This window comes from Oryctolagus cuniculus, chromosome 1 (assembly GCF_051225735.1).
Source record: "Oryctolagus cuniculus isolate XC-2025 breed Fujian yellow rabbit chromosome 1, ASM5122573v1, whole genome shotgun sequence".
NCBI classification, from domain to species: domain Eukaryota; kingdom Metazoa; phylum Chordata; class Mammalia; order Lagomorpha; family Leporidae; genus Oryctolagus; species Oryctolagus cuniculus.
Window position 1 is genome coordinate 228,005,050 of NC_142867.1, and position 15,721 is coordinate 228,020,770.

Below are 15,721 nucleotides of genomic sequence, written 5' to 3' on the forward strand. Positions count from 1 at the left end.
GAGCTGTACAAAGATCCTGGGGCAGGAAAGAGCCAGATATGTTCCAAAAACTCAAAGGACACTAGTACAGCTAAAGCCCAGGAGGCAGATAGTAGCACCATATGGAGCTGTTAAATAAAGCAAGCACCAGATCAGACAGAGGGTCTCATGGTCATGGTAAAGGATTGGGACTTCATTTATTTACTTACTTACTTACTTACTTATTTTTGGTAAGAGCAATGGAATGCTATCAAATGGTTTTAATCAAGAGAAAAACACAGTCTGGTTTATAGATTAAAAAAATCTGATCTGATTGTTATGTGGAGAACAATTTGAAAGAGAGCAGAAGCAGGAGCAGAGAGAAGTGTCAGGGGGCTATTGCAGTAGTGCAGGGGAGACTGGGCAGTGGCTTAACCCATACAGGGAGAGCAGAGAGGTGGGCAGTTTGAGTTACAGTGAGCAGGTACGAATGGTGGACTTGCAGACAGAGAACTGGGGAGCCAAATGGCACCATGTTACCATTTGATGATGGGAAAGATTAAGAAGTTTCGGGAACAGAGGGAGGGCTATCCAAGGTTTCCATTTGGGATGTGTTAGGTCTGAGAAGCCTGTAAAACATCTCCGTAGGAATGTCATGCACAGAGTTGAACATACCAGTTAGGAAATCAGAGGAAACATTTGGATCAGAGCTATAAATTTGGAAATCATCTACACACAGATGGTATTTAACACCATGGTGAAGAATGAGATCACTTAGGGAGAGAGTTCAGAGAAACAAAAGAGGATCCAGGACTAATTTATAGAAACACCAATTTAGAGGATGGGTGGGGAAGAGACCATCAAAAAAGAAGAGGAGAACCTCCAGGCAGAACAATCAGGAGGGAGCGGTCAACAGTATTAATGCATCAAGATGAGAAGAGAAAAACCGTGTATTGCACTGAGTAACAATAAGGTTGTCAGATGACCTTGATTAAGAGCAGCTCTAGATGAATGACAAACTAAAAAGCATGGAGGAATAAACCGAAGAGTGTGGATAATTTGTGCAGGAAGTAGAGAAATCAGACAATAATTGCTTGGGAATGAGGAGTCAACGGTAGGCATCATTTTTAGGATGGAAGAACACTTCCCAGCTGTTGGGAATGATGTAACATGGGCAGGATTCAGGATGCAGCAGACAGAGGAAACATCAAGTTTCAGACTTTAGATCAGAACCCCAGAGAGCACTGCTAACCAGCCGTGTGAGGACAGACAACTACACACATGAACTGTCCTGATCTTATCTCTACAGTCAGAAGAACAATCGCTTTGCAGAGCAGTTTTGAGAATTAGAAATAATATACACAAGGTAATTAGCATATAGGAGCTTCACAACAAAAGGATCATTAGGGGCAGGCATGTAGTACAGTGGTTGTGACAGCTCGTGGGACACCTGCGGCTCATATTAGAGTGCTTTAGTCATATTAGAGTGCTTCAGTACAAGTCTCTGCTCTGCTCTCAATTCTGCCTTCCTACTAACGTGCACCCTGGGAGGCAGCAGCTGAAGGCTCAAGTACTTGGTTCCCTCCACTCACAGGGGAGACCCAGATTGAATTCCATGCTCCAAGCTTCCACCAGGCCTAGACCCAGCCATTGTGAGCATCTGGGAAGGGAATCAGCAGATAGATCTCTATCTGCCTGCCTCTCTCTGCCACTCAAGTAAATAAAAATAAATAAATAATTTAGGACAATTGTGTTATATAATTATAAAATTCAAGAGATAGAAAAGATTTTGCCACTCTCTATTTATTATAGCTTAGGAACAATTACCTGTTGAGCCATCTACTACAAGGCACCCCTAAGAGTGGCTTCCCCTTTCCTTCTGCGTGTGTATGTATGTGAATGTAGGGTTGGGCGGGAATCAAGGTGTATCAGACCACCACATCTCCCAACCTGTACTTCCAGGAACCTCAGAGCTTCCTTCCATAAGCCCACCTTTCATCTGCCCCTGTCTCAAGCTTCTCACTTTCCCTGCTCAGACACCCAAGTGGCCAGAATGACACTGACCCCAAATGACTGAGGACCAAGAGTAGGTCACACCTGACAGATGCAAACAATGCCTATCTGCTCAAGCAGCTCACTGGACAATTCTGTCCTCTCCCTCATCTATGTGCGCCTCATCTACTACGCTAAGGACACTGTGTCTGCTTTAGTTTCATTTTCTTCAGCTATCTGAATTTCATACTTTTTTACGATAAAGATATATTGTATTGCTTTTGAGATTAAATTTAAGAGTTTGATTACTTTATGCCATGATGGGTCCAGTGGAGGCAGTATGATGTAACTAAACAAATAATGGTGGAACTGGACATCATAAAGGTGGGCTCCAAAGGTGGCTCCACCACTTCGAAATAGTGGACCCCTTCAGCAAAATGTAGAACTGTTTGAGATTCTGTCTGCTCAGATGTGGCATGTTGGGTATGACAAGCCTGCACATGTGTAACCTCCGGTGTAGGAGAACACAGCACAATGCCTGGCACATTCGGGTCACACGTGGCAAGGATCATCTGAGCTACATTTGCATCTTTGGCTACATTCTGAACCAATCATGGAATGCCTCTGCCTCTGAAAAGATGGTGCCATTTCATTTCATGCCCTGTCCTTTGTGTGCACCATGAAACTCACAGGACAACTGAAAGGGGGCCAATGGTCTGGGTCCTCAAAGGGATGAGCATAGAGCATAGACATGGAAAGGAGTAGCTTTGATTGTGCACTGTGTCTCTGGATTCTGGTCACTGACTGTAGCCAGTTGTCAGCTATCAGGGACAACAGAGGAGCAACTACAATACAGAATGGTAGAAGTTTGTTTGTTTGTTTAAGAGAGTGCTTTCATCAGGAATAATAAGTTTCTGAGAATGACACAGGAAAGTCAGCACTGGCACTTCACAATCCCCCCAGCACGGAGTGACAACTCCATACTGGAACACAAGTATCAGTTCCTTTCCCAGGTCTGTAATCACATAGCTTTGGCCCTACACAAGTCATTTCACCTCTGTGGACCTTGGTTTCCCTTCTGTAAAATGGGAAGTTCAGACCAGATGCATTTCAGCTTTAAAATCCTGCAGTCTTGTTCCCACACATTCTCAGGGCCTCCTGTGGCCAGAGCCCACGCTCTCACGGACACTCCACACCCTCCCCCCAGCAGGCTCCCTCCGCTCTGGCTGGACAATTCTTGGCTCACCAGGGCTCTCTCTTTGGCACAGCTTTTTGGTGCACGTGTGGTGTCAGGCTCTCCCTTCCACTTGCCTACTTCTTGCTGGCCAGGCAGACTCAATGCAGGTCTTCCCCACCATCACAAGTTTTGTCTGACCAGCTCAGCTCTCACTTCACTATCCTTTTGGAGAGACACCATTTAATAAGTCGTTCTAACGCCTCCTGGATGAACCTGGGAAACACATGGAGGGAAGGACTCCGAGTCTGAGTCTGAGGCCATTTCTACTTCCTCCACATCACAACAAAACACTACACATCCCAAACCTTCCTTTGCTCTTCTGGGGGAAAAAAATACCACCCACCCTCATCTCCAGAGCTGCTGAGAAGCATAAATGAGGAATGTGACAGTGGCCAGTGCCCTCACCAAAAACACAGACACCAATTGCCTGCCTCTCCTCAGCCTCTCACTCTCTGCTTGCTGACTGGTCTTCTCTACAAAGCGGTCTAGGGAAAACTGGATTCATTTAGGACATGGACATCGAGGAGATGCTAGGAGCCGGAGAGGGCCTTGGGCAAGTCACAGTTTCTCCACAGCTTAAATCCATCCTTCCATCCTTCCATCCTCCCTCCCTCCTTCCCTCCTTCCACAGCTTTGACGAGTGGACAGTGAGAGAGAGAGAGAGAGAGAGAGAGAGAGAGAGGCAGGCAGGTCTTCCTTTTTCTGTTGGTTCACCCCCCCAGTGGCTGCTGCAGCCGGCGCAGCGCGCTGATCCGAAGCCAGGAGCCAGGTGCTTCTCCTGCTCTCCCATGCGGGTGGCAGGGCCCAAGGACTTGGGCCATCCTCCACTGCACTCCCGGGCCACAGCAGAGAACTGGACTGGAAGAGGAGCAACCGGGACAGAATCCAGTACCCCGACCAGGACTAGAACCGGGTGTGCCGGTGCCACAGGTGGAGGATTAGCCTAGTGAGCTGCGGTGCCGGCCTAAATGGTTTCACATAAAGATACTGGGACTTGGCCTGTCTCCGTAGGAGGATAAGATGAGATAACTCACAAGGACGGACCTTCTTTGGAAGAGCTACCAGCAGTATTATTTCTCATAAGCTCTCATTTCATAAAAAAAAAAAAAAAAAACTTAAGGCAACACAAGAGACAACAAGATGACAACTGTAATGGGTGATTTGATGATGACGGTGAAAATCTCACTCTTGATAGAGACTAGAAATATTAGAATATCTAATACTGAAAAGCACAGATCCTGGAAAGACGGGGAAGGCTTCTTTTTGAATGCAGTCACCTTAGGGACCTTGCTCATTTCCCATGCCACTATGTGTCCTAAGTCAGACAGAATCATAAACATTCTGTAGGGGCTTTGGGCGGCTCTTAGAATCTGGGCACGTCCATTTGACAGTGCTGGCTGCAAACTAATTAACAGACATTAAAACCTGTGTAGTTATTGTCAATAATTCACTGTTATTATTATCTCGTCTGCACTAAAGTATACCAAAGTTTGGGGAAACAGAAAGTGAAAAAATATAGTCCTTAAAATAAAGTGGGTTTTGTGAGTGTATGTGTGTGTGTATATCAAAAAAATTTATTGATACCCATAGGGTATATAATGTAACACAATGTAAGAAAGAATTGTTGTACACAGAGAGGACTAAAATAGATCCACACAGGGACATATCTGTCCCAAAGCTATTTTATAAAAAAAAATAATAATAAAATAAGAGGAACATGACTAAAAGAGGGTAATCTGGAGAGAACCATTGTACAAGAAAAATATTTTTTTCCAACAAAAAGGCATCTGACTTTATTGGTGACAAAAATATTTTAGAATTAAGATTCTGCTTTTTTCTTTTCCTCATTCTAGAATGTGATCATCCAGACAGGTAGGTAAGTTGAGCTGCGTATGTGTGTGTGTGTGTGATATAAACTACAGAGAAAGACAAGTGGTGTGTGCATATACACATGTATGCGTACGCATGTGTGCCTGAGTATTGTTTAATCTCATTGTGCGTCTCTCCCAATATTAGTTTACAAAGTCAATTAAGGAATGCCTACCCATAACAAGCCATCACTCTAACAAGTCATGTCAAAATGGACTCTCGTATTTTCTTTGTTAAACACCTAAGAACATTTTTAAAACATTTCAGCTTTATTACGTTCAGCATAAATATGCCCTTGCCATAATTTGTGATACATTTTATAAGTGACTGGAGGAGATTTCATGCATCGCTAATTCATACATATAAATGTGAAGTTTGCATTAAACATCTCTAAACAAAACCCGTTTCCTTCCTATTTTTAGAAGGAATTGGATAAAGAGGAGACAAGAGGACTCTCATTACAAAGACTGACCCTCTTAAAATTAAGGCTATTCTGTTTTGAGCATCAACCTGCTATAAAACATCCCTGGTACCAGGATTTAAAAAGGTCTGAGTCTGGAAATACTACAAAGGTTGATTGGCTTAAAAAAATAACATGTTAAAGCCAGGGAGAGCAGTGACTGCAAGAGGCTGGCCACATTCCAGGGCTGCTTTTAAGTACTCTTAAACTCCTCTGGCTACCAGTTCTCATCTCACACCATTTTTTGGCTCATGCCAAATAAACCAGGACACCAGTACTACAAAGTATAGAAAGATCCAAGCAGCATGCTAACCACATGCTCCCTAAATCACTGAACTCTTTCAGATCCTGCCTTGTTTGGGTACACAAAAATACACGATAGAACCTTCCTGAAGATGGGCCCTTTTGATGATTTGCTTGGAACATATTATGGCATTTATTACTCACAATGATATTTTCTACAACCTCTCTGTCACTAAAAGTAGAAATTTTGAGACATAACATATGTACCATCTCATGGTACAGTTTTCCATTACGAGAAAATTAAAGAGACAACAAGCAAGTTGACAAATGAACAAGTACAAAAAATAATAATGAAGAAAAACACAGTAAATGTTTCTTTGAAAAAGAGTTAATGTGATTAGTAAATTACAGTTTTATAAAAAGTTTTTAAAAAGCTCATCTAAAACTGTTAATATTAACCGATGACTTAGGTTTTAAAAATCTTCTCACACTATTTTAACTATCTTGGAGTTATTATATACCTCCAAGAAACAGCTAATCATAATGTACATACTAAGGAAATGTTGAAATGGTTGTGTATTTTTTTTTGCCTAGAAATTACAGAAAATGCTGATTTCCCCAGAGACATGATTCTTAGGCAACAAAACAAAATGTAAAACACTGTTTAACAACATGCCTAAATAAACAAGATAGGTTTATGTGGATTTAAATTATAAGTTGAAGATTAGGAAAAGCATAGAATGTATAATATTCATAAGGCCACAGAGTCACATAATGTTTAAGTCAAATAAACTTATACTTAAATAAAAATGAAATAACACTGGATAAATACCAACCATTCTTAATCACAGTTGTCTGATAACAAAAAAATAATAAAAATAATAATGTCATCTAAAATACATCTCACAAACCAACCAATACAAAGCTCTAAGCTTTAAACTTTTTGATAGTGTCAATAAAATCCCCAGGAAAGGAGAATATTACAACTCTCCTTGCAACATAGGTGTTTTAAATCACAGTTAAACAGACAGAATGTTAAGAATGGTATGGTTTTTATTTTCCATAGCAGGTTTATTGACACTTTTTTTTCTATAAAAGTTCAAAAATCTGACACTACCTGTCCACATAGAAGGGGAAACAAAACTTGGTCAAAGTCTGTAGAACTTCCTGTGGAGAAAAAGAGAGATAATTTATACATCTAATGGGACCAATAAATCTAACATTAACCACAGCACACAATCTAGCAACTTTACCCTAAAGAAAGAGGAGACAGATGAAGAAATATGGGCTTTATCAATTACATGGGAGGAGTACCAGGCAGTCAATCATGAGAAATAATAAACATGATCAAACTTCATTAAAAATGAAAAATTAATCAAGAATCACACATGGGCAAGCAGCAGGAGCCGTGCAGGAGAGCTCTGAAGGGAGGGAGGCAGTCGGGTTGCTGAGTGTTAACACCCCTCCAGGGACCCTCTCCAGCCTGACCATATGGATCAGAGTGAATAACACCGAGCCACATGGGTTTGGCCTGGCAGGGCCGCTGTTGCTGGCACCGTTTTCCCCTGTTACCTAGGAACAGAGGGGGCCGGGATTAGACAGCACTTCCCAACGTCAATAGGCCAAATCACAGCAGAAAAGAAAGCCAACTTGGAGATCATTGTCCCTGAACATCGTCAACTACATTTTTTTTTTTTTTTGGAGTTTAAAACTTTATTTACTTTATTAAAAAGCTGCCATTTCTGGCAAAAAATTTATTTTTGGAATCAAACTGTAACCATTGTAAGTATGCACTATTTTAAGTGAAATACCATAATTGGACACACTTACCTGCTTATAATTTACGAAAATCCCAAGCAAACTATCAGTTTCAATGTCTTAAAAAAAAAACTACAGACACATAAAACCAAGCACATAAATCAGGAATAGGGTACAAAAAGGCGCCCAGCTCAGAAGGTTACTCATAAGAGACAATCTTCTTATATTAAGAAAAACAATAAATACTGGTATATGTGACACAACATACAATGGTGACTTTTCCTAACAGACATAATTCACACATGCAGCACATACACAATGTGTTTGGCTAAACACAACTACAAGTAATTAATTATTACTTCCTTCATAGAATTCTCTTTAGCTTGACTTAATTTCACTGCAGGCTTGGACAGCCCACAGTTGGTGCTCATCATGAGTTCATAGCCCACTGTTATAAATTTTAAAAAAGTATTCCTTTCATGCATTTGATTTGCTTTTTAACTATTTAAAATCCCAACTTCAAGACAAAATGAAGAACACATTTTTCAGTCATTGAGAAGCTGGTTCAAATTAGAACAAACCTGCCCATTGCAAATCCTAATCCAAGTGATAAATTAAAGATCAGTTTACAAATGTAGCAGTTTTCTAACCAATAATAATGAATTATCAATGCTAACTGAATTGATGCTTCTCGCTTCATTTATTTTTAAAACCAGTTCTATCATTCAAGAAATAAACCACATCAATCTAATAACCCACTCAATGAAGCAGAAAGCACACTGACTTGCTCTGCCAGAGCATGTTCCGCCTACATAATTCAATTGAGCATATCCTATTTTTTAATATCATCTTGGCCTGGCACTATGTATTTCACAGCACTGTTAAGGCATGTCGCAAAATAATAAATGGTTAACCCAAAAAATGGAAGAGAAGAAAAGAATACCTCAGCATATTCTAAGAGGCATTATTTATAAATTACTTTACAGTATGGCATTTGGATGTCCATCTATGTTATTGTTAAACTAAATACATTTAAATAAAGTCTAAGAGTTAATACAGAAACAGAACAAAGGCAATTTTCAGGGCATCATGTTCTTATCAGGCAAATATGGGCAAAGAGACCATACAAAACATTCACTTCAATGTCTGTAGACTTAGTTAATTATAGGATACATTATAAAGCATCTATACAAAATCTTTACTATCTACATACACAAAAAGCAGTCCATACAAATCTCCTCCAACTTCAAGTTTCAAATACCACAAAGCATCTCTTAACTTTATTATGTGTACCAAGCATTCTTTAAAACTCCTATCAATGTTCACTCATTGCCAATCCCAGCTACAAAGACAGTTATCCTTTACCCCTCAAAAGTTACAGGTGCAGAAAGCACTTCTCTACTCTATGCTGGAGTCGCACTGGCAAAAGGCCTCAAAGATTTTTGAAAGAAAGGACCCCCATGGCTATGAGAAAGCATTGTGCTCTATAGCAGACTCAAAGGAATCTAATATGCCCAACTTATTACTCTCTACAATATAGAAACTACTTACCACTTTCTAATGTCAAGAGTAATAACCAACCTTGAACTTGTCTGTCAGATAATATTAGAACAAATATCAAAATACTCTATGTAGGCTGAGAGTAACCCACCTCCCATGAGCTTTTCTTTTTACCCAAGAAAGCAGTGATAAGTCTAATTAATAGCAGTGGGGACCCAGCGTGGAGGGAGGGAGAGATGGGGAGGGAATACAGGCAGATGTAGGCACATGTTTGTAAATTGCAGTATGTTTCCTCATGTTTGGGATATTCCAAGAGGTTGATATTCCAATTTAAGTCAAACAAGATGGTGGCATGCTGTCAGAGGCAAGAACAAAAATGAGCATCTACTCTGTGTTAGGCACAGCCCAGAGATTATCTCCCGCAGAACTGAAATACCCACTTCACAGTTTGGGATGGGGAGCATGGGAGGAGGGAGTGAGAAACAAGCAACATATTTTTTTTTAAGCAGAAACTGCTGAAATAAACCAATTTCCTTAGTACAGATACTTTCCTTATACTGTACATACACATGCAACTCCTTATCCTCTGCAAAGAAAATCACAATTACTTGGACATGAGAAGCGTCACTCTCCAAGAGAGGGGGCTTGAAAACCCCGATTTAAACAGATCTCAAGCATGATGTATATGGCAGAGCATCCCGCAGTCTCTCCATCTTAACTTCCCTGGGAAAACAGACACGAGCCATTAATAGACCCCTTTTTCTCTCTAGAACTTGTGTCCTGGGCTAGGGAGCTTTCTTCCTACCAGTGAGTCTCCTGTCCTCTGCCCCCTTTCTCTTGCCTGCACGAGCTCTTCTGTGCCACTTCAACCACTGCCACATAAATCGGACCTCGGAGATGTGGCCCAGCTGATGAAATGTAAATGACCTCATTGCTAAGGCAGGGGGTGGGAGGCTTGTGTGCCAGCTCTCCCGATCAATTCCCAAGTTTGTATTTTCACAAATCTTTTTATGTACAGTTTGATTTTTTAACATTTTAATGAGCAAAAAAAAAGTGAATCTATAGTAGCCAGTCACCACAGTTAAAGTGCAGGGCATGAACTAGATCCCAGGAGGGAAGCAGCCCACCATGTCACTACGGGCTTTAGGACATTCGCCACCTGGTTCCATGTCCCCAGGTTCCAACTCTTTTCATAATCAAAACACTGCTGACATTATAAACCCCAGACGGGTTTTCTAAAATCCCTCCCAATCGATATATCCAACACATAACTTATTGGAGACAACACGGAGCTCATTGATTAAGGTGAGTTCAGTAGCAAAGTTTTCAAAATAAATGAGACAAGGATACAGCATTCAACCCCTTTGTGTCACCAGACAATTTATGAAATAGGCAATTTCCAAAAGGGCTTTGCTTCCTAACAAAATATATGATATTTCAAGTGGGAGGGAATAAGAGCGGGCATGGAGGGGAGGGTGGGGAGGAAGTGTGGTGGAGAGGCAGTTGCCCAAACCTTCCAGTTACGCATATATTAAGCAGCAGACTACACAGTGTAAATAGAAAAGCAACATCTACAAACCTCTGCCCACAAGGAGATACCAAAATTCAGAGTATGAACCAAAATACAAATTAACACACCTAAATCCAAACACATGTGCAAATGAAATTCAGAAAGGAGCTCAAAGTTCATCTGGGTCTACTTTGGGTTCCTTTCACCCAATTCAAATTCCCATCTGGTCAGAGGGCCCATCAAGGAGATGCACAAAATCTGGAGAAAGTAGATTATGTTCTGTGGACACTGAAACATTGCCTTAAAAACCTAGTAATGTGCTAAATTTATAATACCATTCATTCTAGAATCCTACCTGGAAGCCAAACTTGGAAGGCTAAATTCAATTAAGTTAACTGAGGGTGTTGATAATGAGAACTAGCTATACCAATTCATCCTGAATTTGGGGTTCAAGGCACGAGGAGTATAGGAAATCCTACAACAGCCATCATCTAAGATGTCAAATGCTTTGTTTGCACTGTTTCATTGAAACTTATAACCCAAAATTAGCTTTATTTGGCAGATGAGAACTGTCAGACACAGACGTACACACCCCACAAATAAATATCACTGAAAGATAAAAGCATAGGTTGATTATGGTGTCCAGCGGAGTTACAGAATCTTGGGAGATGAGGCACAATCTCAACCTTTCAAACAGGGAAAAAAGAAATGTGTGCAGGAAAACATTTAAATAAAGAAAACCGATAGCTTGAATAAATGAATTTATTTTAAAATATGTAAAGCCACAATTAGCCTCTTGGTGGTTTGCTGAAAGCTGATATAGCTGTGGGTAATTTACTTTGTCCCAAGGAAAAAAAAAAAAAGAAGAAGAAGAAGAAGAAGAAGAAAAAAGAGTGTGGAGGAGGGCAGTCGCTGGAGGAACATTTCCTGGGTTTCTTATATCTAATTTATTTGTTCATTTCAAAATGTAGGTGTGTGAAGAGGAGATCAGTAGAGCTCAAATTCCTAAAATACTATCTATGCTTAACATTTTTTTAATAGCATGGAGGAAATGCTGACCGTCTAAGTCCTGCAATTGAGAGCAGTGCCACTGACTTGAAAGAAAACCTTTTGATTGATGGTCTTAAAACTCAAGTTGAAAGTTAAAAACAGAACACACACAAAATCAAAACATACAAAAAGCTAACAAAATTTCTACTTTAAGCTATTTCAAGTCAAAACCAGGGACTCCAAGGGAAGGCTTACAAAGATTTTAAATGTTTATGATCCAGAAGGGTGGAAGCTGAAGTTCTCGGGAGCTTAATTAACACAAAGTTCAAGAATGTTGATCAGAAGTTTCCTAACTGGGAAAACAGGAAATAACATTTTTTTTTAAACCTAGAATCCATACCTTTGTTACAATCAAATTTTTTATTTCTTTTTCTTTTTTAGAGAGAAAAAGCAGCTTTGAATAAGGGATTTTACCGAAAGGCCTTTCAACACTCAGACATAAAAGCTGGGTCAAACTTCTAACAGCACTGCTCGAATGCTACGGAGTCTGATTTCTTTCTTTGGCCCATTTCAATATTTACCCCCAGTTCACTTTTTTATGCACTTTAGTTGATTTTAAGTCATGCATATGTTATTTGTGCTAGATTGTGGAATACTAAATACACAGAATCAACATTGCCAAAGATAAATTTACAGCAAAGAAATTCATCATACTGTATAAACATGTATCGTAATCAACTTTATGCCTGAACTAGGAAGGACCTGTGTCCAGAAGAGGCAGGCCACACAGATCAAGTGTAGAAGAGCCACCTCTAGAACTCCCTTGAAGTATCAATTTTTATGACCTTTGTAGTCATTTTTAAAACTTTTTAAACAAAACTCCTTTATCCTTTTGCACGCTTTCCTTCCAAAGATTTTGGTGTGCAATGCAAAGTTGTTCCATAATCACAACACTATGTGACATCCTCCTTCTAAGATTTCCTTTTCTGAAATTTAAAAGGGGCTGAAAACTACGGAGCAGGATTTACAAGGTCAATGTTAAATGCCAATAAAATTCTTAACACTTGTTTCAAATATTTCCAAGATGAACAAATGATCTGGTTGTGATCTCATACAATTAACATTGGATGGCATCAGTAATGTGATTCCTTGGACTTAATATTACTCTAAAATATTTTTCATGTTAATTTCCTTCAACGCTGCAATTCCTGAAACCTGCATGTTTACGTTATCAATATTTTCAAAATGAAGGGTTGGGGCACAGGGGAGGGAGTCGTGAAGGGGGTGGGAGGTAGTGGTGAACACAAGTCAGCACATACCAAAGGAACAGGGTCCCCACAGTAAAACTGCAAACAGGATTTCACTGAAGAAGCAACTTGCCCCCAGGAAGATACTATTGAAAAAAAAGAAAAGAAAAGAAAAAAAGAGCACTGGTAGAAATACTATTTTGTAAGCATATTAAAAGCTGTCAGCTTTTAAATATTTTAAATGCACACAAAAATGTGCACAGATGGGCAACTTTTCTGCTCACATTAGTCTAGGAAAAAAAAATCTTTCATTATCAAGCTCAAAGTCCTTGAATTTTTTAAACTTAATTGTGCCTCTATTTCTTAGAATTCACACCCCAAGGCCAAAGCTTTCCTGCCACCAGTCCTTCAAATCTGACTTGGACATTACACGGGAGGAGGCTCCAAGCCTCCCTGAGGTCTCACTCCTTTTACAACACACGAAAAAGCAGTCGATAATGGGCCCATGCTGAATTCACTGCTCTCCACGCCTCCTCTTGGGACACAAGCCTAGCAGATGTGATAAAAACTGTGTCAGAGAAGTGGCTCTAGTTTGTGCCTTAATGACAACTTAAACCTCTAAACCAATACAACCAAAGGACTAACAGAACTGGCTGTTACCTCTCTCTCCTGCCAATCTTCCAATATCTCTGAACTAAATTAGCACCTCTACCCACAACTTCCCCTGCCACCCCACAAAATCCATTCTAATTTTAAAAGATAAATGAATTCAGCAAACACATCAGTGGCGTAAGTATCTGAGTACTGTGTGTGTGTGTGTGTCTCCTATAATTAAGCTCTAACATATACTTCATGTACTTTATATTTTCTTAAAGTGTGATTGAACATTCATAAGTCTTAAAGGACGGCTTTTGATTGCAACCTCAATAATCACATTAGCACATACAACTGGTAGTCCAACAGTTTCCAAAAAGTTCCTAAAGGTCTAAAAATTATTTTTAAATATGTTCAAACATGGGAAAGAAAGGTGATATTCTGAGTTATTGAAACATTCTAATTATTAAGATTTATATGGGAGAATTTTTTAAACCACGGGTGGCTATACTTTCAACTTGTAAGAACTCTTTGTTTTACCTAATGATATGGTACCAAAAAACAGATTTCAATGTGTATTTCTGATAACATTTTCTAAATTCTGTAATTCAGCTTTCAGATGATAGGTCTTTTTTCACCCACAATCTTGAAAGCCTATTCAGTCACAATTGCATACCCACTTAATCAGCAATCATTGTTCTGGGATACAGGACTTTGTTGTCAAGACAAGCACCAAAACCTTAAAAAATTTTTTTTCAGAACTGGCATAAGAAAAAAGTGATCTTTGTCAGACAAGGACAAATTTATGCAAATCTTTTATAAACATTCACAAACATTTATTTAGCTTTTGAAATGTTGGCCTCATTTGAGAGCATGAAAATGAGGAGGAGTAGGAAAACGCAAAGGACAGCTTAGAAGCTGGCACGCTACATAAATATTCAGAAGGAAGATTATAGGATTCATGTTAGGCTGTCTTAGGCTTCTCCAAAGTCCACACAGAATAGCAAAGAACAAAACTAACGAGAAGTACAGCAGATGTTAGACAATGCATCAGCCTCTTTTCCTCTCTCACTTGGCTATACTTGGACGCTTTTATATTTTCTTTCAATATGGTTAGGTCATTCAAGGATTCTCCTATAGACTCTGTATTGTGGCTCCAGATCTATAAGCTGGAGCTCTGTCAGCTTTCCAAAAGTTTCCAATGAAAAGGCATTATGCAAATTCTACCTCTCTCACCCTCTTTGGGGGCGGGGGTGGGGGGAAGAGTCTCTAGTATGCAGTCATCGGAGTATTGGAAGCCCCAGCCTTCATTTCTGTATAGCTGTGTTTGCCTCAGGGCCACGCTGCTTGTTTTGACAGTGGATCCCCCTAGATAGTTGGGATTAGTCGAGCTTGTTTAGATAAACTTGAAATCAAGGCCTTCTCGAGGTAGACAGCTAGATGTAGCTACCGAGTTTCCAGCTGCCTCCTCCTTTCATCCCCAAACAACTGCAGATTCACAGCAGCTATCACAGCCACGGGCTATGTCACATACATAAGTACAAAATTAAAGGCTGCTAAAAGAAGCCTTTGTAAGTCTTAGTGCTAAAATAAGGAATCTGTACTGCTTGGTTTATACAAATTATTCTACCACTACCACTATGGAACTGAAATCATCGGTTAACAAGGCATGTTAATCAAGGTTCCTAGCTTCTTCTGAGAGACAGGATCCTTCTTGGGTAATACACCTAACCTTCTGCTTATTAGCTGTTGCATGAGAATAATAGTTGAAAATGCTGAAAAGGGAATAATAGGCTTTATTTATCCAGTGGCAGGAGATATTAGGCCTTATCAACAAACACTGAGAACAGAATATGAAAATCTAAATGTAAATATCAAATGTGCTTTTCAGAAAATTACTTAGCAATTAATTAGACAGGGTCACACTAAACATCTCCAATCACAGAACTGTCTCAAATCCGTGTTTGTGCCCCAGAACTTCATATCTGCAACAAATTGATATCTCACTACAAAGACAGACGGCAGGTGATATGAAACACTGTTGAAATTTTAAAATTGAATAATTCAAAAACTTCTCTAAAATCTAACACCCATGTATTTTAATGTTTTGCGAATTGGAAAAAAAAAAGCCTTTTCAGAAGACAAGAAAATAACTCAATACCACATGTATGTTAAATAATTAAGTCTACGTATCATGCTCCAACACACAAATGCTAGTGTTCACCTGTGCCTGCCGGAAGTAAACAAAACACAACACTGGTACCTGAACAGGTTTAAACCTTTTCCAAAAGTACTCAGAGGTATCACACAGTAATGAAGCCCTTTCTGCCCTCTGACATCATGGTCAAGTCATACGGGGCAGT

The 15,721-nt window shown here is 39.7% G+C and overlaps 1 protein-coding gene across 10 annotated transcripts in view; it reads right to left on the reverse strand.

The window, feature by feature from the left end:
* Positions 1-15,721, reverse strand: part of DENND1A (DENN domain containing 1A) — a 555,776-nt gene that overhangs the window by 360,307 nt on the left and 179,748 nt on the right. For 9 of the 10 annotated variants that reach the window (XM_089302416.1, XM_070056536.2, XM_070056525.2 and 6 more), the window contains one exon: positions 6,877-6,926. The exons of the other annotated variant lie outside the window; for it this stretch is intronic. Coding sequence is in view for 6 of the 9 variants with exons in the window: in XM_070056536.2 (XP_069912637.1) it covers positions 6,877-6,926 (50 nt within the window). In the remaining 3 variants the exon portion in view is untranslated. The remainder of the gene's footprint in view (positions 1-6,876; positions 6,927-15,721) is intronic. 10 annotated transcript variants of the gene reach the window in all.